Raw genomic sequence first — 23500 nt, 5'->3', positions numbered from 1 at the left:
AAGAAAAAAGATGGGATAAGCATAGTTGTAAGACTTGGCCACGTGACTGCTTATGTGATGATGTGATTGTGTGATGTGGTTTCAAGCAAATGTTTGAGAAACCATCTATGAAAGGAAAACTGGATTAGTGAAGAATTTGTTAAATATGTTAAAATTAAATGACAGGTTGGGAAGCAGTGTGAATAAGGTGACTGGATGGAAGTTTAGCTCTCAGTCTTCTGTTTATCAACTGGTGCCATGCTGTTGTGTAGCAGGATGAATGCCTGTTTTTTTTCCCCTTAATCTATTTCCTGCTGAGTGCACAGATTAATTTGGAAGATTAATAACTGTCTGGCTGTTTCCTTGCAAATCATTCATTATTACTTAATTAAAAGTCGCAAAGCTTTTTAGCAATGCATGATGTTATCATGTACTCTAAATATAACCTCTAATGTTTAGATACACGTCTTATTTAATTTGTTTTTGCAGGAGGCTGCCAAATATGAAAAGAAAGTGATGGTGCTGGACTTTGTCATGCCTACACCTCTGGGAAACTCATGGGGTAAATTTCATTGCAAACCTGTTGTAAAGGAGCTTCACTCAGAGACTCATGATTGTCCTCTGCGATCAGCCACACCGATGTGAAAAACACGTTCTGTTCCTTTCTCTTAGGTCTTGGAGGAACATGTGTAAACGTAGGCTGTATACCTAAAAAATTGATGCACCAGGCAGCTTTACTAGGACAGGCCTTGCAAGATTCACGCAAATTTGGATGGCAGTTTGCAGAAGAAGGTAAAGAAGGAGAACTTTTTTTGGCAGTTTTGCCATTTGTGCTGAAAATTCAGAGGTTCTTTCTGCAGTCAAGTGCTTGTTGTGGTTAAGCATGTGCTGGCTTTAACAATGTGAGGCAACTTCAGAGATTGCACATAAACTTAAGTGTTCTTCAGGTCAAAAGCCACGGGGCTTATTGCCTTGCAGCAATTGATCTATTTATTAATAGCTTCTGACCTTGTTAGTATCTGATAAGATTGCAGCGTGAATAAAAAGAATAAGATTCTGTTCTGTTTCTGAATGTAACACAACATCTAAGAGAATACCCTGGAATGTCCCCTGTTAGAAACTTACTCATAATTGCAGGCAAGGATTACCATTCCCTCAGTCTCTATTACTTCTGCGGAGGAAGATTAATTTTACTTTATATTAGCTCTAATGTGCATAGTTATAGCATTGGGTTTTATTTAGGGTGTGATCCTGTAATGGGGAACACGCGGAGGCGCCTCTCAGAGATGCATTATCTTCGTCTGTTGAGCCATGTCACCTGCTCATGGCAATTGTGTGTATGGAAAACTGTTGATAATGCAGTTTCTAATTTTTTTGTGGTCTAAGTTAAATCTATTCCACTGTGACCTCTTGCGATGTCTACGCTGATGTAATTCTCAGCAGAGTTACCTTGGAATAAAAAAAGAATAAGACAAAGGTGACTGCGTCATGAAAAAAAATATCTATCTGAGACTACAAGGTTGGTTATGGAGAAAGGAGAATTCACAGATTGAAGGCTGAACCTTCCCGTTTTGTTTCTAACAGTCAAACATAACTGGATGACTATGACAGAATCCATTCAGAATTACATTGGCTCACTGAACTGGGGCTATCGAGTTGCACTGAGAGAGAAGAAAGTCACCTATGAGAATGCATACGGAGAATTTGTTGGGCCACACACAATTAAGGTACTCCCTAGCCATGTTTGCTGGGTCTTCTTATAGTACTTTCTGAATAGAGGTACTTTTCAAATAGAATAATTTTTGCCTTTGTGGGATTGTGAAATATTTACTTTGGACTAATACTTTGTCCACAGGCAACAAATAAAAGAGGAGTTGAAAAGCTGTATACAGCCGAGAGATTTCTCATTGCCACTGGTGAACGGCCGCGCTACCTGGGTATACCTGGAGACAAGGAATACTGCCTTAGCAGGTGAAAACACAGATGAATATGAAGTCATTCACCATATGTAAATTCTTCACCTCTAAGAGCAGGACTGCTTGGTTGCTGGTTTTCTTTCCTATGTAACTTTCTATTAGAGGCAAGTAGGCCAAGGAGAATAGCTACAGACATATGTGAGGGTGCCAAAAGCATTGGTGTCCAGTAGACATGACAGGACTGTGAGTGGCTGGCTAGAATGGTTCTGTTTCTGACTGACAACAGCAGAAACTGAGAATGCCGGAAATCATGTGCATTGTCCATCATAAAATTAACTCATCAGCCCTGCTGAAGTTACCATTACACCCACTTCCTCCTTATTCCTTATAGCCTTTCAGTTTGCTTTCCAAAGTTTTTTTTGGTAGTGAACAGCAGTCTGCTTGGAAGCAACCTCCCTGCTCAAATGTCAAGGAAAGGGGAGTTGCAAAGCAGTTGATGTTGTGAAGCTGGTTGAAATGTATCTGTCTTCATGGATTGGGGCAGTCTTGACACACAACCCATTTTTTTTTTCTAGCTACTCAGTGGAGTGAGTTCATCTTTTGGGAAATCCCATTTCGAATGTCTGGTTAACTGATGAGACCAAGCAATTCTAGCACAATTTTGACCAAAAGAAGTGATGTGCAGATGAAATATGTTTTAATATCAAGCTAACTTTTAAGATAGGTTGGAATTTCCGGCTTGAAAACCTATGGCAATGAAATAAATAACTGGCAAAATTCCTGTGAAGCTAATACACCATGGTGTGTGTTCCCTTCTAATAAGTAGTAGTGAAATTAAAGGCAACAGGTAATATAGCTTTTAAAGTGGTGCTTTAAAATATCATTAAGGTGGAAGAGTTAGGAATGCCAGAGTTAGACTATCACTTTGAGACTGTGTAATCATCACTAAGTTCCCTGCGGGACAGGAACTTTGATGTAGCCTTTAATTACACAATCACATTTTATTCTACCACAACATTTGCAGAGTGCACCTTTGTTTCGCCTTTGCGGTTGTTGACTGAGAAAGAGACACTTATGTTAGATTTAAATCTTTTACAAACTGCACTGCCAAACTCTGCTTAAGTCTCAGGTGAACAAGCGTGATGCCTTCATGAGTCCCTGCTTCCTTGAGAAGCCCTGGTTTTATAGTCTAGGTCCAAAGGGTGGTAGAACTGACATAGCTTAATGAGGCAGTTAAATGAAATGGAAAGTAGGCAAATAAACATGTTTTGCATAATTCCATACTTCTATCTCTGCCTCTTACTGTGGTTTGCATTAATTTGTTTTATTGTCTGTGTGTATTTGGCACATATGCTATAGTGAAAGGATAAATCTTCAAGGAAGTGAAGATGGTATTTTTATCTTAAAGCTGAACCCCTTCCTCCGTCTTTTAGCTCACAGGAGCTAAAATTTGCAGCATAGTATTTGAGGCAAAATTCAGATGGAAAAAAACACCACCAGCCTACCTATTTGTAACAATTTGTCATAAGTTTCTGTGAAAGAACAGACTCAATGTTTTGTGTAATGAATCAAAATTTTCGTACTCTTTTGTGCATAGTCCTATTTAGACCTTTAATTTAATCCGTTGTTTGCTGAGCTCATATTCCAGTTGAATTTCCAAAAAATTAAGTTGTGTTATTTTAGTGCTCACTACAGCCCACTGTGAGAAGTAATTAGATAATTATAAAGCGCAATAAATTCTTCTGGTTGTCTCTAACTTTCTTTCCTTTCTCCCTCTTTTTTTTTTCTTTTTTAACCAGTGATGATCTTTTCTCTCTGCCTTACTGTCCAGGGAAAACCCTGGTGATTGGAGCTTCCTATGTTGCCTTGGAATGTGCAGGATTTCTTGCAGGTCTTGGGTTAGATGTCACTGTAATGGTGAGATCCATACTCTTAAGAGGATTTGACCAGGATATTGCGAACAAAATTGGTGAATATATGGAAGAACATGGAATCAGCTTTATTAGGGAATTTGTGCCAATCAAGGTAGGCTCAAAGTGGTACATGACTGCAATTGATTGCAATATACCTATGATAATGTTTTAATATGTAAATTATTTTAGTGAAGAGAAAAGTTGAATTTGCAGTACAGAATCTGCTATCACGTAGTACGGGTTAATTTTTGTTTTAAACTGGGTAAGTCCATGTACCTTAACATAACGGAAAGGTACAGTTTAGTTCTTAGTGTTAAAATTCTATGCGATTCCAGAATTCATTGTCTTTATCAGAATTGGATGGGTTAGTATATATGGCATTAAAAATGTTGTTAATCCTGCTGATCCTGGTCCTGCAAATGTTGAATATACTTAAATTTGGCAGTTGTCCTGAAATCTGTGAAACTTCTTCCAGGCTCTTAATTAAAGATATATAATTTTCTGCAAGATCAGGGCCAGTACATCACAAATAGTTGTATTTTGAATTGCCAGTTCTCAAATTCTTGGCCAGCAAATACTGCTTATGTGCCCAGGACCAGTGGAGCAGAAAAGTAAATGGGCTTTATAAGTATCCATCTATATCCTTTACTTTGCAGAGTCCTTAAATACTTGCTCAGTTGTTTGCGGTTGTTTTTAAATTTAGTAGGTGTACTTGTGCAGCTAGTTATGTACATATATAGGTAAATTCAGGTTGAAAAGCAGGTTAGATAAGCTGTGGAGTATTTGTAATGTAAAATTGCCTTCTCAAAGACTTCAGAGGGTACAAATAGTATTTTTCTTAATGTTTTTTTCACAATACTTAGTGCTTAATTATTATGAAATAGGAAATAATGTATTAAGCAATATTCAATTTGATGTTAAGCCAGCGTGCTAACTCTTTAGAGATTTGCATTTAAATTGACTGAAGACTGTTCACTTTCACCCTCGGCAATATCAAGAGCAGCTCTTGCCAGTTACCACTCTGTGGATCTGACCCCTCTCACAGAGTGTAAGAGCTTTGCTGTGAGACATCAAAGTGGACGTTTTGAGGAACCTTGCATGTTTGTGTTGTAGAAATCTCATCTTGTATGAAAAGCAGGATTGATTATGTAGCTTGTTTCAGATGTGGCTTTTTGTAGGTTCTCTTTGGGATGGGAAAGAAGGAAGCTGATTTTGTAAGAAGCAGGTCATTTCAACTAAATGGCAAGTGTCAAATGCATCCTGCAAAGGGGAGTCCATCACCCTAATCACAAAGTGCACTTTTGTTTATTTTACTTTATCCTATAAGTACATGTCTTTTATTTCAATGGGAATAAACTATTTGGCCCCGTTTTTACTTCAGCATATCCTTAAATTGCTGGGTATGTTTTTAGCAGGTCTTCTCGTCTCTTTCAAACATTATTTTTGAAGTTTTGCATGTTGTGCTTATTAAAATGCTTCGTTGGAATGTTTGAAGAGAGAAGATGAATTATTATAAATAATGCTGCCTTTGAATAGAAGCAATTTAATGTAGTGATCCTTTAAAGCTGGTAGAGTGGCAGAGATGGTTTGGGTGTTTTTAAATTAAAGGGGAAGAGACCTTCATCAGAAATGTTGCTTTTTCCGTCCTAAGTTACTGAATATGAGGTAGGAACTAGGGCAGCTGTTGGAAAGCACTTTTTCTTCTGTAGAGTGAACATTAAAAATATCCCAGAATGAAGTCATGTTACACATGTACACATCTGCATGTACAGCCAGCTGTGGGAAGCAGCTGGGTGCCTTGCCATTCCTGGGAGGGCACTAGAAGGACTGTAGCTGAGCATATCCAGTCCTTTCCTTGCAGTCCAATGAGCATGAATGAGGAAAAAGCGAATCCACCTATGTAGCTTCGAAGCCCATGCACTTGTTTGGTTGTCTTAAGATACGAGGAAATTGCCTGTAGTTGCACCAGGGGAGATTTAGATTGGATATTAGGAAAAATTTCTTTAATGAAAGAGTGGTGAAACATTGGAACAGGCTTCATTGGAACAGGAAAGTAATCACAAAGCTAAAGAAAGGTGAAAATATCTTTAGAATGAATGCTTGAATGTTAGGTCATGGTTAAACACTCATTTTCAATGATGATATATGTGGTGGGACAAAAATACATTTACATATCTTTATTTGAAACTAAACTTTTTTTTTTAATTTTTTTTTTTTTTTATTTTTCCCCTGATGTAGGTTGAGCAGATTGAGGAAGGAACTCCTGGAAGATTGAAAGTTACAGCAAAGTCCACAAAGGGGAACCAAATAATTGCAGGGGAATACAATACTGTGAGTCCTGTCTACGTACATAAAGAATGTGCAGTAGCCTTCCATTTCGTGTTAAGATTTTTGGGGTGTTTTTATACATAATTTGTTTTTTGTAAAAATTATTTTTAATCATTACAATATGCTAGTTGCGTGCATTCAACAGGTAATTAATGTGACAGAAGTCCCAGAATCCATGGGCATCAGTCCTGTGTGCTTTACCAGATCACTCGGATACTTCTGAAACCTGTTTCTTAGTTTAGGGATGTAGATGAACTTGGTCATGTGCAATTGGTTGCAGGATTTTTCCCTGGTGGGATGTTTGTTGTAAACTATAAGTAATGATTTATAATAGCTTTCATTGTAACTAAAGCATATTATGGAATTAGCACAGAAGAGCGGTCTGTGCAAGAGCTAAACAAACAGGTGTCATGCCTTTTCAAGACCTGTTGTTGTAGCATTTTCACAAAAGCAGCTAACACTATGTGCAAGACAGTCAAGAGAATTTCATTACACCCTTTAAAACAGTAAAATTGCAGTGTGCAGGTGTGCCATACTATGTTTGATTGACTGTTTCCATCTCTGCTCACGCCATTTATTTTCTTAGGCCTTGATGCTGAAAGTAAACAAAATAAATTGTGAGCTAAGTATTTGGAACTACACAGAATGCATGAAGACAAGTGTTTGCGAGCCTAGGATTTTAGACTGCAAATAACTGTGGCTTCTTTTACCTTTATAGCGCATCTGTTATCCCATAACAAGGACATGCCTCGGTGCATCTGAGAGCTATTATGAGAAAGTTTTAACACTAACAGCGGTGCTGTTGCACAGTGTTGCAGTACTGTTTGTCCTGGTCCATGGCAGTGAAAACGTTTTAGCTAGCAGATCAGTGTCATCTTTTCATTAAGGAAAATTCTGGTTTCTAATGGCTACGCTGTCTTTCACTGCAATGCTGTCACTCCTAGAAGCTGAGCTGTGTGAGATGCATTTTAAGACCTTCATCTCTGAAGACCTGGTGTGAGGCTTGAAGTAGATCCCATTCCTTCATAGCTGTCATATGAGAAGGATTGTGCAGTTACCTGGGCAGTTCTTCAAGACTGCAGAGCATGTAGCTCTTTTTCTTGTGTTAGTATAGGCTGGGACTTGTTCTGCTTGTTAAGGTAGCCAAGTTGATAGGATGGATAAGAATTTGGCCTGTTCCGTCCATAGAATCATAGAATAGTTTGGGTTGGAAGGAACCTTAAAGATCATCCAGTTCCAGCCCCACCCCTGCCATGGGCAGGGACACCTCCCACTAGATCAGGCTGCCCAACGTCCATCCAACCTGGCCTTGAACACTCCCAGGGGTGGGACACCCACAGCTTCCCTGGGCAACCTGTGCCAGTGCCTCACCACTCTCATGGTGAAGAAATTCCTCCTTATGTCTAGTCTAAATCTGCCCCTCTCCAGTTTATACCCATTGCCCCTAGTCCTGTCACTACAAGCCTTTGTAAACTGTCCCTCCCCAGCTTTCTTGTAGCTCCTTTCGGGTACTGGAAGGTTGCTATCCATCATTCTGAACAAGTGTCCAAACACATTATATTCAACAAGTAATATTTTTTGGCATGACTTGGCTGCGAGCCTATAAAATAAATGATGTTTTCTGGTTAAAAATAAAAAAGTGAATTTTATTGTCTTTTTATTTGCCTAAGCATCTGAGTTTTCTTCCTGAAGAACCCTTTCCTTGTGAAACATTTCAGGGTCATCTGCTCTGGTAGGGATATGGTATAGCACTTCAGTATAAAAATGCAAGGAAATAAAATAAAGAATCTGACCCTAACCAGTTTGTTTAGAATACTCTGGGGGTATTTTTCCAAGGAAAGCTCTTTGGCTCTATTTACTCTTCTAGTTTAAACCTGGAATTGTTAGGTCACAGTGATTGTGACTTCTCTTGAAGTCTGTGAATGTACAATGGATAACAAGTATGTTCATCTTAATGTGACCAAGCTTTAGTGACTAATCGTTAGTATATTATAGTATATTATAGAAAATAATAGATAACCACATGCAGATGCACTTCTGAGGTTTTAAAAAATCAGTAACATGCATTGCTGTTTTGCAGGTGCTGCTAGCAATCGGAAGAGATGCGTGCACAAGAAGCATTGGTTTGGACAAAGTTGGAGTGAAAATCAATGAAAAGTAAGGATGGATGTTTGTACAGCACTGACTAGTGAGCTTGTGTGGTTTACCGTTGCAGTTGCAGTGCCACACAGACATTCAAACACTGTGAGGAAAAAATTGTTTCCAGTTTGTATGTGCTTGGATAGGAGACTGTGCAGTAGATCACTGCATTTTCTCCCATAGTACTGCTACGTTTGCTTTCTTTATATCGAAATGGCAGTTCCTCAATGCTAGAAGTCAGAAGTGTCTGTTCCATTCTGTCTAGGTTCACAGGTCAGTCTCAGCTTCTTCCGGTGACTGGGCTTTCTAGCATGTCAGTTGTTCCTTGTATTCTTATGCCTATCTACTTTTTTTTCCTCTCTATCACCTCTTGGAGGGGCAGGGATCTGTTTATTCATGTAGGCTATTAGTGTGGTAGGTTTTGCTTAAGTTTTTCATGTAAATGCTACTATATGTTCATTTTTAAATATAAGATCAAAGTAGCTTTCCTTAAATTCACAGTTAGAGAGTGATGTGTGTTAGGTTTTGAGGGAGTTTGTTTCTTGCCTTCAAGAAACCCTTGGGAATAATATGTCACTTGTAAAGGACCATTTCATGTTTAATGTAGTGGGGTTGTTGCACCAGGGAGTGGAGCTATTGGTAGCATTTTCAGTATTGGTAACTGAAACGTCTTCAATGTACATGGAGCCTAGATGATGTTCCCTTTGAAGGAAAGACACAGGGACATGAATTTAACTTAGTAGTCTATGGAAAAACAGTGCAGAGGGCAGTTTATGTATGAATGCGGTGACTGGCGTTGCTGAAGGGAACTGCTCTGGTGTTCTAGGTAAGTGGAAATTTCGATCCACTCAAAATTGGCGGACCCACGTTGTCTTGTAGAACACTACACATCTTTCTGACATCAGGGCACCGTACTAGGTTAATAGAGCAAACTGCAACATTATTAGCCTAAATTGTATATTTGTTAACAAGAGCAAAATTGAGGAAGTTGGATTTTAATATGGGAATTGTCACTGGTCCCTCAAGTAACTATGTGACTCTTTCTGTGCCTTGTCTGAGGTTTCCCTGCTGCATGTTTCCTGCAGTGATTACTGCGCTCTCTAATTTATTAATGAAGTGGGAAATATTAATAATTAAAAACTTTCATTAGCTCAGTACACTTGGGCTGTCCCTTAAGTAGAGTGTGTAACAGCTTTCTCTGTCTCTGTGTAGAAGCCTAAAGGCTGAATTTATAGAAACTACTTCAGCCACTGGACTGGAATTTCAGTCGTGGAGAAATTCTTTTGTCCTACAGCTTGAGTGGGTGAATGTCTCTTTCTGCCATTCCTCAAAGTTGGCAGTACACAGCGCAGCTGGTAGTAGAGGTTGTTTGAGGAAAAGATTTATGCCTCAGTGTAAATTGATTCAGGAGATGAAGCACAACTTCATGGGCTACCTCTTTATCCAGTATGTAAATTCCTGTAGTTTTAGTTAAATTGCACTACTTTACATTCTTGCCCGATATTGTAAGATTGTGAATGCGAATTCTTTCCCTCATGCTTCAAAACCGTGTCTTTCTCTTAGAGCTAAAGGACCTAACTTCCGCACAGTTATTTACACCTCCAGTCTTCAGAACAGAACACTTAGATCTTTCTTCTTGTTAACTCAAATTGCAGGACAGGAAAAATTCCTGTCAACGATGAGGAGCAAACAAACGTACCATATATCTATGCTATTGGAGATATACTGCAGGACAAACTGGAACTCACACCAGTGGCAATCCAGGCAGGAAGGTTGTTAGTTCAAAGGCTTTACGCTGGGGCCACCAGGAAGGTAAGGAATGAATTGCCACAAAACACTGTTATTGCGCTACCTTTAAGTGTAGAGTGCAAGTCTGCTCATTTATGGAAAACTCCATAGGCTTTTAAGGATTAGCTTTGATGATCACTTTAATTTCCTCCTTGCAAGATATTACTGTGGATATGTTCTGCTAATTGCATAGGATGAAATTAATACCTTATGGATTACGCAGTAGTCTCTTTTTTTCATATTAAGATATTTCATTTCTCTCTGAGTGCAATGATGATAAAATTAACTGAGATATTTAACTTGTTTTTAACTCTACCACCTTCCCTAAAAGTCAGCAGCCATTCCTATCCCATTAAAAGCTTTAATTCTGATTCATAGCAGTTTACTAAATCTATCTACAGTCCCTAAATAGAGTGAAAAAAAGGTTTGTGATGCTCTTCATTTTCAACTAATTTTTTTGCCTCTCATTCGTATGTTGTTTTCAATGTAATACATAGTTCTGCTTATTATTGGATACAGACACAAAGGAAGATCTGAGGTACCAATAAGTCAGCATGTGCTTATATCTGATATGTTGATTTCATCAATTCAGTGTTTACATTTCATGCTGTTGCAGGTTTCAGTCTGTTGTAGGTTTCAGTCAAGTTATGCTTGTCCAAATAGGAGTAACGTGGGTACTCATTTACACCTTATCTTTAAAACAGGAGAAAGGGAGAGTGCCTTTAAAGAATGATATCCAAGCACCACTAATATGGGTACTTGTCTCACGTTCATAACTATAGGGCATAAGCGTAAAGGTTTTTCTCTTTCAGAGCCTGCTGTATTCCTGTCAAGTCCAGCTGTCAGTCAGATTTAGAGCTTGATTGAGATGTTTGTTTTAGGTTGGCAGGTATTGCACTTACAGAATCCTGAATCAATGTGCATAACGTTATTACATAGGCCAGGTAAATCTGAAGAAAGCCATAGCTGAAGCCAGGATGTTTTTCTTATTGCAATACTACGAATATGTCTTAATTTACATTTTATGCCAGATAACTGTCCCTCTAGGCATGAAAATCCTTAGGCTGCCAAAGAAAGCATCATCTCTTTCAGTGAATCCAGTAAATGAGTAACTGCTTAGATGGGATCCTGTGTTACCTTGCAGTTGTTACAAATCTGGCAAGGGTGATTGTATGAAACATAATGAAGTGTTATGGGTAGGTAGGGAAAGAATGGTAAGCAGCATCTTAGTTGATCCCCAGTCACAAAGGAATTAATTAGAACTGAAATCTGTAGAAATTAAAATTACCAGAAATTAAATACAACGGACCGGCCTGCTGGTCTGCCTTGGCAGGTTTGGTGGATATAGGGAGAGCAGTGGATGCTGTTTACTTTAACCGCAGTAAAGGTTTTTGACACTGTTTCCCATAACATTCTCATAGACAAATAAATGAAGTATAAGCTGGATCAGTGGACAGTGAGGTGGACTGAAAACTGACTGAACTACTAGGCTTAAAGAGCTGTGACAAGTTTTGCGAAGAGAGCTGGTCACTAATGGTGTGCCACAGAGTTGGATACTTGATCCAGTACTGTTCATCTTCATTAATGATGTAGATGATGAGACAGTGCACCTTCAGCAAGACTGCAGATGATACAAAACTAGAGGGAAGTGACTGATACACCAAATGGTTGTGCTGTCACTCAGAAGGACCTTATCAGGCTGGAGAAATGGGCTGATGGGAATCTCATGGAGTTCATCAAGGAGAAGTGCAGAGTGCTGGGCTGGGGAGGTGTAACTCCATGCACCAGTGCAGTCAGGGGACCTACCAGCTGAAAAGCAGCTGTGCAGTGAAAGCCTTAGGGGATTTGGTGGGCAACTTGACCTTGAGCCAGCCATGTGTCCTCATGGCAAAGGCCAGTGACATCCCGGGCTGCATCCTGCAAATGCATCCTGGCAGTATATTTGCTAGCAGGTAGAGGGAAGTAACCTTTTCCCCTCCACTTAGCTCTGGTGAGACAGGTTTGGATTTTGTGTCCAGTTTTGGGCTCTCCAGTATGAGAAGGACAGGGCAAGTTCAGCAAAGGGTAGTGACTATAAATAAGGGACTGGAGCATCTGGCATATGAGGAGAGGCAGAGACAGCTGGGAATTTTTATACCCTGCAGAAGACATGCCTTGGGGGCTCTTCTATCAATGCATTCTAATACCTGATGGTAGAGAGTAAAGATGATGAAGCCAGACTCTTTTCAGCGATATAAAGTGCAAGGACAGGAAGCAATGGATTCAAACGGAAGCACAGGAAAATTCCAATTAAACACTAGGAAAAAAAGTAGTTTACAGCGAGAGTGGTCAGACCCAGCGGTTGCCCAGAGAGGAGAGCCTCTAGAACACTGTAAAGCTCCAGTGAAGTCAGGGGTCAGTGTTGGTCTCTCCTGGTGTGTGATTAGGCACACAGTATAAGCTCCAGTTTCTAGCCGTTCCCTCAAGTGGCTGTAGTTCATGACTTTGATACTTTGGCATTGCCTTGACCACAACTGATAAAAAATGATGATGGATTTTGGTAGTGATCTTGTCTTTGCAGCATTGCCAGCTAAAAATAGCATGCTTTGTAGAGGCAGTTGAACAGTCTATGTTTTATCTGTTTTAAAAATGTACAGACCTTTGATCTGATACAGTTTTAAAACAGTGCCATGAGTTTCCTCTTCCTTTTAATCTATGCACGTTCATGTTAGAGTGGCTTTAAATTTGTCTTTCTGTTCTTGCTGTAGTTAATGCCTCTGAGAGGGAGAACACCAAAACCGTAGTTTAATTTAAAACAATTCTTTTTATTAAAAAAGAAAGTAGCTTTCAGAATTGTGAATAATCCGACTTTTCTTTCTCTCTAAATTTCATACTGCTGAATATTTACCCATTATGCTGATTTTGTTACTGATGTTGTGTGGTTTTTTGTTTGTTTTGAATGCCACACAGTGTGACTATGTGAATGTTCCAACCACTGTATTCACTCCTTTGGAGTACGGAGCCTGTGGATATTCTGAAGAGGCTGCGGTGGAGAAGTTTGGAGAGGAAAACATTGAGGTAAATGCCTTAGTTTCATCTGGATTTTAAGTTCCCAATGTGTAATTAAACAGCAATTAAATTAAACAATGAAAACAGCATTTTGTGTTCTGATGTAAGGGCTGGAGGTGACTAGGTTCATTTTTGTCTTCCTTGGCAGTTCATAGACTTGTTACAAAATTAGTCCCCAACTCCAATAGCTGTAGTTGCGAATATGTTCTATTTTTGGCAAACAGGGCTCAAAGGTGGAATATTTGGTTTAAAAAAATAAGGTTTCTTTGTGTCTGCAAATACTTCAGCATGAATTCAAGCTGGTTTTATGTTGGAAGCAATATATCAGCTTTCATCTCAAACTGGAGCTTTTTGTAGCTACAGTGTGGCAAATTCCTTGCTCATTTTTCCTGTTTATTTTGACTGTGCAACGAAGTATGTGCTTAGTTTTACTCACGTGAGTGATCCCTTTTCGTTCACTGGGATTGCTAGTCAAGAGCGAAATTAGACATGTGTAAGCACTTTGTGCCCAAGGCCGTTCTTACAAAATACTGTACAAACTGCATAACAGAAAGCATGAGGGGAGGGAGTCTGACATTAAACTAAACTTCTGTGTCCCATGAAGATCATCTGAGGGGCATTATTTGGGGAAATAATCAGATAAGTGGTGGTTCATAAGTTGAGAAATTGTCTCCCTCTTAACTTTGCCAGTTATATTTTTTTTATTTGGATTCTCGAGAAAAGAAGTAAATAGGACTTAGAATGGCAGTGTGTCAAGTACTGTTAACCTGATTACAGGGCAGGTATTTAAATTCTATTCTCCCCACAAAGTTTGTACATACACAATCAGTTTTTTGTTACTGAGTCAAATTCTGGCTGTTACTTCTGTAACAGGGAGCTCTTTATGGAAAATGCTCTTTCTGTTTTCTAAGCAAATTTTAAAAGTCTGCATCCAGAAGCATTTGTACTGTGACCGAGTCCTAATTTTGTTTATTCTGACCTCTCTATAATGTCTTTATATAGGCTTTTATGGGCTTCAGAGGGGTTATTGACTTGAATCTGTCATTCAGACCTGTTAAATTTCAGTTTCAGATAACGATGCTTATAAATGCTTTGTAACCCCATTAAGATGAAAAAAAAACCTGAGCCATCTCTCCTAGTTTGTGAAGGGACATATTTTTACTGAGCTGAGATCAATTAAAAGCTGCTTTCAAATGCTCATCACTGAAGTTAGCTTGTACTAGGAGTTGTTGAGAGGTTTGGGTCTCTGCCTTGAAACACCCTGTCATTTTCTGAGTGTGCTGTACAGGTGGGTGAGCAACCTTGGCTGCAGTTACAAACTTGTCCAGTGATGCTGGCTGGGGCAGACAGAAAAATGTGGTTTGCAGTTTATTCTTTTTCTTTTAATGTTCTTTCCTTATTGCTCTTACATGTAATCTAAGAGAGCATACAAAAAGCACACCCTCATCTTTCCAAAACCCAGACTCTGAGGCTATTTCTTCCCTTTTTCTGCTCAGAGAAATATCTTTGCCTTCATCCTGGCTGGGCACAGAGACAACACAACTTTTTGTGAGGGCCGCTTATTTGTCTACTTTAATGAGGGCACGGTGAGCTGCATCCTGTAAGTGTAATACACTTACAGCTTATTTTGCTTTAATTATTGGACGATGCTAGTCCTTGTTGTGTAGAGTCTCCTTCTTTGGCGTTCATCAAGGGGAAAGAGTTTCACTCTGATTTCAAGTATTCCGAATTCTCTGTGCTTGGCTGATTGCTAATGAAGTTAGTTAACCATTCATCCTTGTGCTGCATCACAGTTGTTGAAAGTTTTAAATGTGTGATTTGCAAAAGCAATTGCAGTCAGTAGTAAAGCTCCACCTTCGGAGGTGGATGAGGCAAGTTTAATATAATTTGGCAGGTTTTGAAAGATTGTGCTCTCTGCTGTGAAATTAAACAAGTTTATTATTTTTTTTTTACCCTGTGTTATATTTCCAGGTGTACCACAGTCACTTCTGGCCATTGGAATGGACTGTGCCATCCAGAGACAACAATAAATGCTATGCGAAGATAATTTGCAATATTCAAGATAATGTAAGTACAACTTTCCTTCAGGGAAAACAGCAGCCATATGTTCATTATGGGAACCGTTTATACCACAACTATAAATAGGTTATATTTAACAAATTAATTCGATTTTTTTCTACATTTTGAAATTTAGTAAATGCTAATAGCAGTACAATACTTATATAAAAATGGCTGTCAGTAAAGTAGAAAATTCTGTCATTGCTATTGGTATATGATACTTCATAAGTCTAAAATTAGTAGAGATCTTTAAGAGCGTTCATTAACTTTGAATAGTGAACAAATCAGTACATGTAAGAATTATTAGAAGTCTTATGTGTTTGTCGTGTTCTCCCCTCCCCAAACTGGAACGTTCTTTTCTCAGAGATTCTTCTCTCTGAAATTGAGGTCAATCAGAAACCATGAAAACTTGTAACCTCTGCAAATCCACGTGTCTGTAAAACTCTTGAGCTCGTTCTAACAGGATTAAGATATCTTGCCTGCACAAATCTCATTTAGGGTGATAATGCCAGGATTATCCTTGCACCAGGTTTAAACTTCCTGGCTGTGGAAATGTACAGTACCTGCCGAAGCACAAGGATAATTACTAGTTGGTAAAAAGGATTGGTATGCCCTCTTCTGAATGATCATAATCTGTTTAAAAAAATGGAGTTGATTTTAAAAATATGAATTCTTATGAAAAATAAGAGGCTAGAAAGATGTGTAGTGGCGTGATGTTATCAGTCCTAATAACATTTTGGAGCTACTCTGTCTGTTTTCTTTTATCATCAGTAAAAGATTTATCTTACTGTAGTCTTTCTAAGCATTAAATCACCATATTGTAAAATTTAAAAAACCTGTCTAGTTTTGCCCATCTCCTCTTTCTGGAGGAGTTTGTCCTAGTGTGGAAATTATTTTGGAACCCACGGTTATGTTCCTAATCCAAAGTTACTTAAGAAAATGAAGATGCTCAATGGTGATTTAAAGAGTTCCATTTATTTGTTTCCATTTCTTTTCCTGCTAATGGGGAACACGTTTAGATGTCTAGAAGCAGAGCTGAAAGCCTGGATGAAAAATTTGTTCAGTAACTATTTTAAACTGTAGTTACCCCAGTTTTTTTTTTACTATGGTTTTATTTTTATGTATGTACATATTTTTAAAGAAAAATAAGTATAATTCCATTTTAGCAATTGCCTTTTCTTACTTAAATAAACCCTGTGGTAAATCTCAGTCCTCAGACAATGAAAGAAAAATAACCTTTCGGTATACTCAGTATCCACACTCCCTTATATGTTATTTAGCAGGAGGAACAGATAACTTCTGATACCCAACTGGGCAAATGCTCAGCAAAATGCAGTTAATCCCCTGAAAGCCACTGAAGCCCACAGCAGTTGGCATTCGCTGAGGAAGACTTGCTTTTCTGAGAGAAGCAAGATTTTCTGTAAGAAAAAGCAGGTGAAGTCAGTCCAGCTTGTTCTGGGTTTGCTGGGGATATATGTGCAGTTGGAGTTACTTCAAATTGAACAGAAGTATAGATGTGAGAAACGTGGAGTAACGGTATCATCCTCATAACTGGATGTCTTCCCGTTCATTTTGCCAGCCTCTCCCAATTCTCTCTTAATGGAAGGAAACACTCTGCAACAAGAGTAGGTGTCAGTTTAGTTACAAAACATTTCTTGCCACATCTGGTTAGCCAGAACTTTGGATTGTGGCCCTGTTAGCAACTGTGGTAGAATCATAGAATAGTTTGGGTTGGAAGAGACCTTAAAGATCACCCAGTTCCAACCCCCTGCCATGGGCAGGGACACCTCCCACTGGATCAGGCTGCCCAAGGCCCCATCAAACCTGGCCTTGAACACCTCCAGGGATGGGGCAGCCACAGCTTCTCTGGGCAGCCTGTGCCAGTGCCCCACCACTCTCATGGTGAAGAAATTCCTCCTTATGTGTAGTCTAAATCTGCCCCTCTCCAGTTTATACCCATTGCTCCTCATCGTATCTCTACAAGCCTTTGTGAATAGTCCCTCCCCAGCTTTCCTGTAGCTCCTTCAGGTACTGGAAGGTCGCTATAAGGTCTCCCTGTGGCCTTCTCTTCTCCAGGCTGAACAACCCCAACTCTCTCAGCCTGTCCTCGCATGGGAGGTGCTCCAGCCCTTTGATCATCTTTGTAGCTCTCCTCTGGACCCATTCCAACAACCTGAAATTTCTTCAATAGATACTCGTGTTGTATGAACCCAGCATAGGCTTGATGTTGGGAACCTTTGTGGAAAGCGCTCGTCTTTATGTAGGCAAGCAGTCTGATGGAACGAGTGTAATAGCTTTCCTGAATAACATTTAAATGCATATTTGCAATTTGGACGTATGCCATAATCGAGCAGAGACTGTGATGCATGTTAAATTTGTATGCTGTGGATGTGAACAGAGGACTCCTGCACAAAACTTTGTGAGGAAGCTGATTCTTGAATTCATAGTTGAATCTTTTCTACAAAGGTTCCTAATTTAGTCTCTAAAACAGTAGAGAAAATGAAATTATACCTATGATCTCCCACCTGTTGGTGCTAATGCTAGTTACATTAACTTGTGGTATGTTTTGTGACCTGATGAAATTATATACTCTGAGTAAGAAAATCATACACGATATCTAAAAAGAACTGAATACGTAACTGTGATTGTATTTCATTACCTTTGGTATTTAGGAGAGAGTCATTGGTTTCCATGTCCTTGGTCCAAATGCTGGAGAAGTCACCCAAGGGTTTGCAGCTGCTATGAAGTGTGGGTTGACAAAAGAACAGCTGGACAGTACCATAGGCATTCATCCCGTCTGTGCAGAGGTTTGTATATGAAGTCACCTTATATCTCAGCTTTCATAACATTCCTGGATGAGTGTTGGAAATCTGAATAGCAGAGCTCTCCTAAAGAGGTCAGAATTCGGGAGAGTGTAGGAGGGAGGGAAGGACTGGAAATTAGCTGTATTGAATATTTAGAAATTGTAGCATTTAAATTTAGTCTGGGATTATTTTTTTTTTAATCTTAATTTGTGAAATGTTTATGATCTTTCCTAATCCATTGCTCCCTCTACTGGGAAGTATAGAATTTTCCTCTCACTCAAAGATCTTTTTATGAGGCTTCAAATACTGCTTTTGCTTAAGTGATTGCCAAAACTATTTTTTTTAGTTTTGGCTAAAAGAGGCTTATAAACTGCTGCTATGGAAGGCGACCAGATACATGACAGTTACTTCTATTAAATTCTACCCTTTTAAAGAGCTCTTCTTTAATTCCTAGGACTTCGGTTTTCAAGTGAAGCACATGAGGCCAAGCAACCATTTTCTCTTGGTTTTGTCTTGCTGTTTCTCTTCATTAAAGAGCTTAATTTTCTCTTGTGGAGGAGGACCAATCCTCCCAGGTGTAAATCAGAATTGCTCCAGTGATTTTAGTAGTATTAGGATTGCTTATATGAGCTGAGGAACCCTGCAAAACTGTGTATCAACTTGTAGGTCTTTCTACAGAATCTATGGTTTTACCTGCGTGTGTTAGCTACTAAGTTTAATTTAGAGAGCACCAGGATGGTGATCTGCAGCAGTGAAGTCCGCTTCTCTTGTTTTATGATTCCAAAGCGATAAGCAATATAATATGGACTTCATTAATGGAATGGACTGCTAGCAAACCGAATCATCTTCAAAGCATCTGCAATACAGATTCTGTTGGGTTTTTTTCTGTACTGTCGTCTGATGGTGTTCTTGGAAGCCCATGAAGAGGGGTAGCCGGTCCTTATCTTACCAGCGGCTCTGTGGAGGGGGAGCTCTGAGTGAGGCATTCAAACCTGTGAACTCAAGCAGGTTATTAGCATATGCAGTGTGAAGAGAGGATGATAGTCATAATTTATTCTGGACATCTGAGCTGCTAAAATTGAAACTGCATAGAATGATGATTAGACATAATTTAGGGAGGTAATTTCAGATAATCATGTTTGTTTGAGTGGGGGAGGAAGAAATTGGCTCAGGAGAAAGACACTATTTAAAAGCTTCAGGGAACAGCAATCATTTTTAGTACCAGTCTTCAAAAGGAGGTGTTTTTTTTGTGCCTGTTAGTTAATTTAATCTCTTCAGCAGTAAACAAAAATCAAAGTGCAAGATGGTACTCTTTGATTAAAAAAAATGCTTAAAAATTGTTTGGAATTTTTGTGGAATGCAGGTATCTGGATGTACAGAATTATGGATAATATCAGTATTATTTTTATCTTACATCCATGTAAAAACTAAGGAAAATGAAGTCTGATCCAGGCAGCAAAGGGACTGTGTTGCAGAGTCAGATTTTGACATCTTCACTGGCATTAGTGCTAATTCATTGCTCAGAGAGTCTCCTGTGAAACATGGTATTTCTCAACTTGAAGAAGACTCTAAGACTGAACATGCAATTTCTCACTGCTTACAAATTAGAGGCAGATTTCACTTCTCTTATTTGAGCAGCATTTTATTCTGCAGAAGGCCTGAACTCTGAATGGAATTTATTGCAAGGCAAAGACAAATAAGCGTAAGCACAGATTGGTAGGACCTCAGCCTTACAGAGAATTACCTCTCAGCCTAGACCGTACAGCACTGCTAGAAATACAGACTTGTGTAGCTGGACATTTGTGATGAAGTTTCTTCTGAAAGCCGGAATGATTCTTTGAGTTAGCTAATGATGGCTTTCCGGTCTTTGGATCTAAGGTTTTGTCTTCACTCAAGTAACTAACAAATTCTGTCAAAAACCTTATGTTTCCAATAATTATCAAATGACTCCCACCTATCTTACTGGAATTAGGGAGTTGTGTGGTTCCCATAGCTGTTGGAACTGGCTTGCAAACCCAGAGCTTGCAACTGGGACAAGGAGAAAGCAGATAAATTTTAGGCTTTTAAATCTTTGTGATTTGAAGCAAAATAATAATAAATAAAGATTCCTGTATGGAATCTTCAGAACTGAAGAGTTAGAAACCCCGTCTCAAGCCGTGCACTATAGTTCAAATATATTACTGTTCTTCTGCCATGTACGTTAGACATGCATTTGTCTTCCTGATTTGTGCATAATGCTTTACGTGCTTATAGAAAGGGGAAGAGATATCATTTATTGATGTTCTCTGAAGAGCTGCTAGCAGCCTCAATGCAGCAAAGCTTATACTTAGAGAACTGTAGGGCTTTCAGATCCCCATTATCTTTAGATACTTCAGTATTATTTGCATAACTGAGATGTGGATATATTTTATTCTGTGCTAAGTTTATTCTTCCTGTGAGATAGCTTTGATGATAGCTAATTATTGCAACTTTGAACCATTTAGATAGAAGTGGGTTTGATTTCCTTTTTTCCTTTCTGTATTATATCTATGCAAAACTATGCAATTATTTGCATAGTAAAGATCTAACGTTAAACAAGGTTTTGTAGAATTTTTCTTCTTGAATTTTGATATAATTTAGTTTTGCAGTAATTCTTGAAAATGTTTTCTTTAATGTGACTTGAAAGCAGTAAAGCTTGGACTAGATTCAAACTAGATTTACTGTTTCATAGCTATTGTCCGCAGGATACAAATCCCAGACATAATACCTACATCAGCAATCAGTTCCACATTTCTATAATATCTAGAAAGGTACAGCGGCAAAATTTACATTCCCTCCAAATGCCATAGCTTTGAGTTAACTTTACTTTCCAAACAAAGAAGTTATTCTTGAGCCATAAATACATGTCTTCATTAGATGTACAGACCAGAGTTTATTATTGCTGAGCTCATTCCTGCTGTAAAAACTTTGGAGCATTAAGACAAAGGTGATAGGAAGCCGTTTGATTTCCTTAATACTTTCCTTTCCACTGTAAAAGGAAGACCATCAAGTAAATGAAGAGAACAAAGGGTATTTGTATGTGTGGGTGCTATTTAGCAGCAAGGATTTTAAATGTATGGGGTCTATTATTTTGTTACTTTAAGAAATAACTGTGGGTTTGAGCATTATGCCCAAGTTGGTCTTCTAGAAGAGAATATTCTTTCTAACCATGCTAAAATCTGCCTTCTTTTCTTCTTTTTAAGATATTCACCACTCTGTCCGTGACTAAGCGTTCTGGTGAAAATACCCTTCTTTCTGGATGCTGAGGTTAAAGACCCCCATTCTTGTTATTGCCAGAGACTGACTTTCATTGCAGTGGCTGACTTGTGCAATTTGGAAGAAAGGTTTGGGGAGAAGCAATCTTTGGTCATCTGCAGAAAGGTGTGGATCTTAACCAGCGCGTTCCCTCATGCCAAGGAGAAGAGCACTGTGGGAATCGGTCACTCGCGGTGATTGACTGGCAATTAACAATGCAATGGGAATATTGGCTATCGAGCTGTTGCTTAGCGGGGCATTTAAGAAATGCTTTCATGAAATCATAGCCTGAAGCCTGCATTGTCTGGTGGGCAGTGATGGAAGAACTGCTAGCACAGCTGGACAATAACTGTTTTGTTTTAGTTTTGTTTCTCTCTAGTTTCTTAGCCGAACAAAGAACTTCTGAACTCAAGAAAATTACCACAAGTTCAGATAAGTATATAGTGCCCCTGTGCATTAGCTTGTAACACAATTGCAAGATCTCCTCACGAGCATGCATTTTACCAGCTCACGGGCCTACGGATGGGAAATCATATCTACATGTTTGAACATGAGGAAGAAGATAGCGTAGAAAAATTTGGTACCATCTAGAATTTTATATTTCTTGGCTTCCAAACTGACTCCATTTTGACTTTTTATTCTGGAGAAATTTATTTGTGAAAATGTTGTTCTTGATGAGAAAGGAAAATACTGTTATTAAGATCTTGATATACAGAAAGGTAGATATTTTTTTCCCTGATAATAACAACTGTGTGTGTTACACAGATGTGATCATTTTAGCTTTATCTTGCAGCTTACACGATTATAATTAATCCAGTTTGGAACTGATGGAATTCCAATGTGGAATGAATTATACTTCCAGAAGCTCTGAACTTTGTTCAGTTTGAATAAATTCTTTCCCAGTAAACTATTGTACGCTGCACTGTCTCAGGTATGAATTGGCCACTTTGAACCACTCTGGCTTTCCTTCAGATTAGTGGACCTGCAGAATAAAAAAATAACCACCAAAGAACCTCCTCCACAAAACAAGCAGGCAAACACCTCCAAAAAACCAACAGTGAAAAATCTTCTATCTCAATATGCCCTAAAAGCTGTATTTAGGTCAGTGTATGCTTTGGTTTATATTTAATTAAGAAAGCAATACTTTTAAAACTGAGGTTTCCATGGAAAATAACAAAATACTTTCTTGAATATTCCTCCTGTGTTGGATAAGCTGCATGCATATTTCTCAAGAAATAGTAAAAAAAGTCTCGTCATAGTGGAAATGAGTGTGATTTCCGAACAGTTTCATTCATTTCCTTCTATTTTAGCAAAAAGGTTTGGATTAGTTTTTTTAGTTGGTTCTTGGGAGTTCAGTAGTGCGGTAGGAATAGGAGATAAATGCACCAGCCCTCTGGGCAAAGCGCCTTATGCCTAAATTTCTACCCGGTAACAAGTTTATGTATTTCTACTGAGATTTCTAGAATAGTGTTGTAAGTTATTTTTATAAACTCATGTATAACTGAAGGATTTTTAATATTTTGTATGGTATCAAGAATGGTCTATGGTGGTATTTTTATGTCTAGTTTATTAAATAAATGGAACATTTGCACAAACAGATGCTCATTTTGATGCCTCTCCCAAGCAAAGAAACCAAATGACAGCAAGATCATGTTTTCAAAGACCAGAAGAGGGCACCTTGATAAACCCAGATGTGATTTTTTTTTTCAGCCTTTTGAGTGAAGGTAGGTAGTTCCTGGAGAAAAAGGGATTGGGGCTATCTTATGTGCATTTTTTGCATGTTAAACATATGAGAAGGACATACTTAAGGAGTTAATTAGGAAACAAACATTCCATTCCTTGCACTAGCTGCCATCTGTATAACTTCTGCAAACCCAGGAGTACATTCCTGAGCTGTTCAGGAGTGTAGTTGTTCATTTTTAAAGACATGCGTAGCAGCAGCATTTTTAAACAAGTACGAAAGGAAGTCACATCCTGGACAGTAGGGAATACAGACATGTATGAGCTTGGCTTTGCAAGATTTGACCCACGTGTGTTTGTTCTGATGGGTCATGTCATCCTTAATAATGTATATTTTTACCCTAGTGACTTTATAATTGAATAGTTGTTGTTTTTAATTACTTCTGATTTTACTTTAAAACTGGAAGGATTTTTCCTCCTCTCCTCTCCTCTCCTCTCCTCTCCTCTCCTCTCCTCTCCTCTCCTCTCCTCTCCTCTCCTCTCCTCTCCTCTCCTCTCCTCTCCTCTCCTCTCC

General features: G+C 38.7%; 1 protein-coding gene across 2 annotated transcripts in view; it reads left to right on the top strand.

Moving 5' to 3' along the window:
• The window catches only part of TXNRD1 (thioredoxin reductase 1), a 39272-nt gene extending 17394 nt beyond the window's left edge, over nt 1-21878 (top strand). For both annotated transcript variants that reach the window (XM_054053231.1, XM_009561980.2), the window contains exons 4-15: nt 469-541; nt 652-771; nt 1564-1706; nt 1835-1950; nt 3695-3920; nt 6047-6139; nt 8217-8293; nt 9931-10087; nt 13013-13120; nt 15083-15178; nt 17842-17976; nt 21195-21878. In XM_054053231.1, the coding sequence (XP_053909206.1) occupies nt 469-541; nt 652-771; nt 1564-1706; nt 1835-1950; nt 3695-3920; nt 6047-6139; nt 8217-8293; nt 9931-10087; nt 13013-13120; nt 15083-15178; nt 17842-17976; nt 21195-21257 (1407 nt within the window). In that variant the 3' untranslated portion in view covers nt 21258-21878. The remainder of the gene's footprint in view (nt 1-468; nt 542-651; nt 772-1563; nt 1707-1834; nt 1951-3694; nt 3921-6046; nt 6140-8216; nt 8294-9930; nt 10088-13012; nt 13121-15082; nt 15179-17841; nt 17977-21194) is intronic.
• Nucleotides 21879-23500: the final 1622 nt, after the last annotated feature.

This window comes from Cuculus canorus, chromosome 1 (genome assembly GCF_017976375.1).
Source record: "Cuculus canorus isolate bCucCan1 chromosome 1, bCucCan1.pri, whole genome shotgun sequence".
Taxonomy (NCBI): Eukaryota; Metazoa; Chordata; class Aves; order Cuculiformes; family Cuculidae; genus Cuculus; species Cuculus canorus.
The sequence above is the reverse complement of the archived record's forward strand: the minus strand, read 5'-3'. Positions and strand labels throughout refer to the sequence as shown.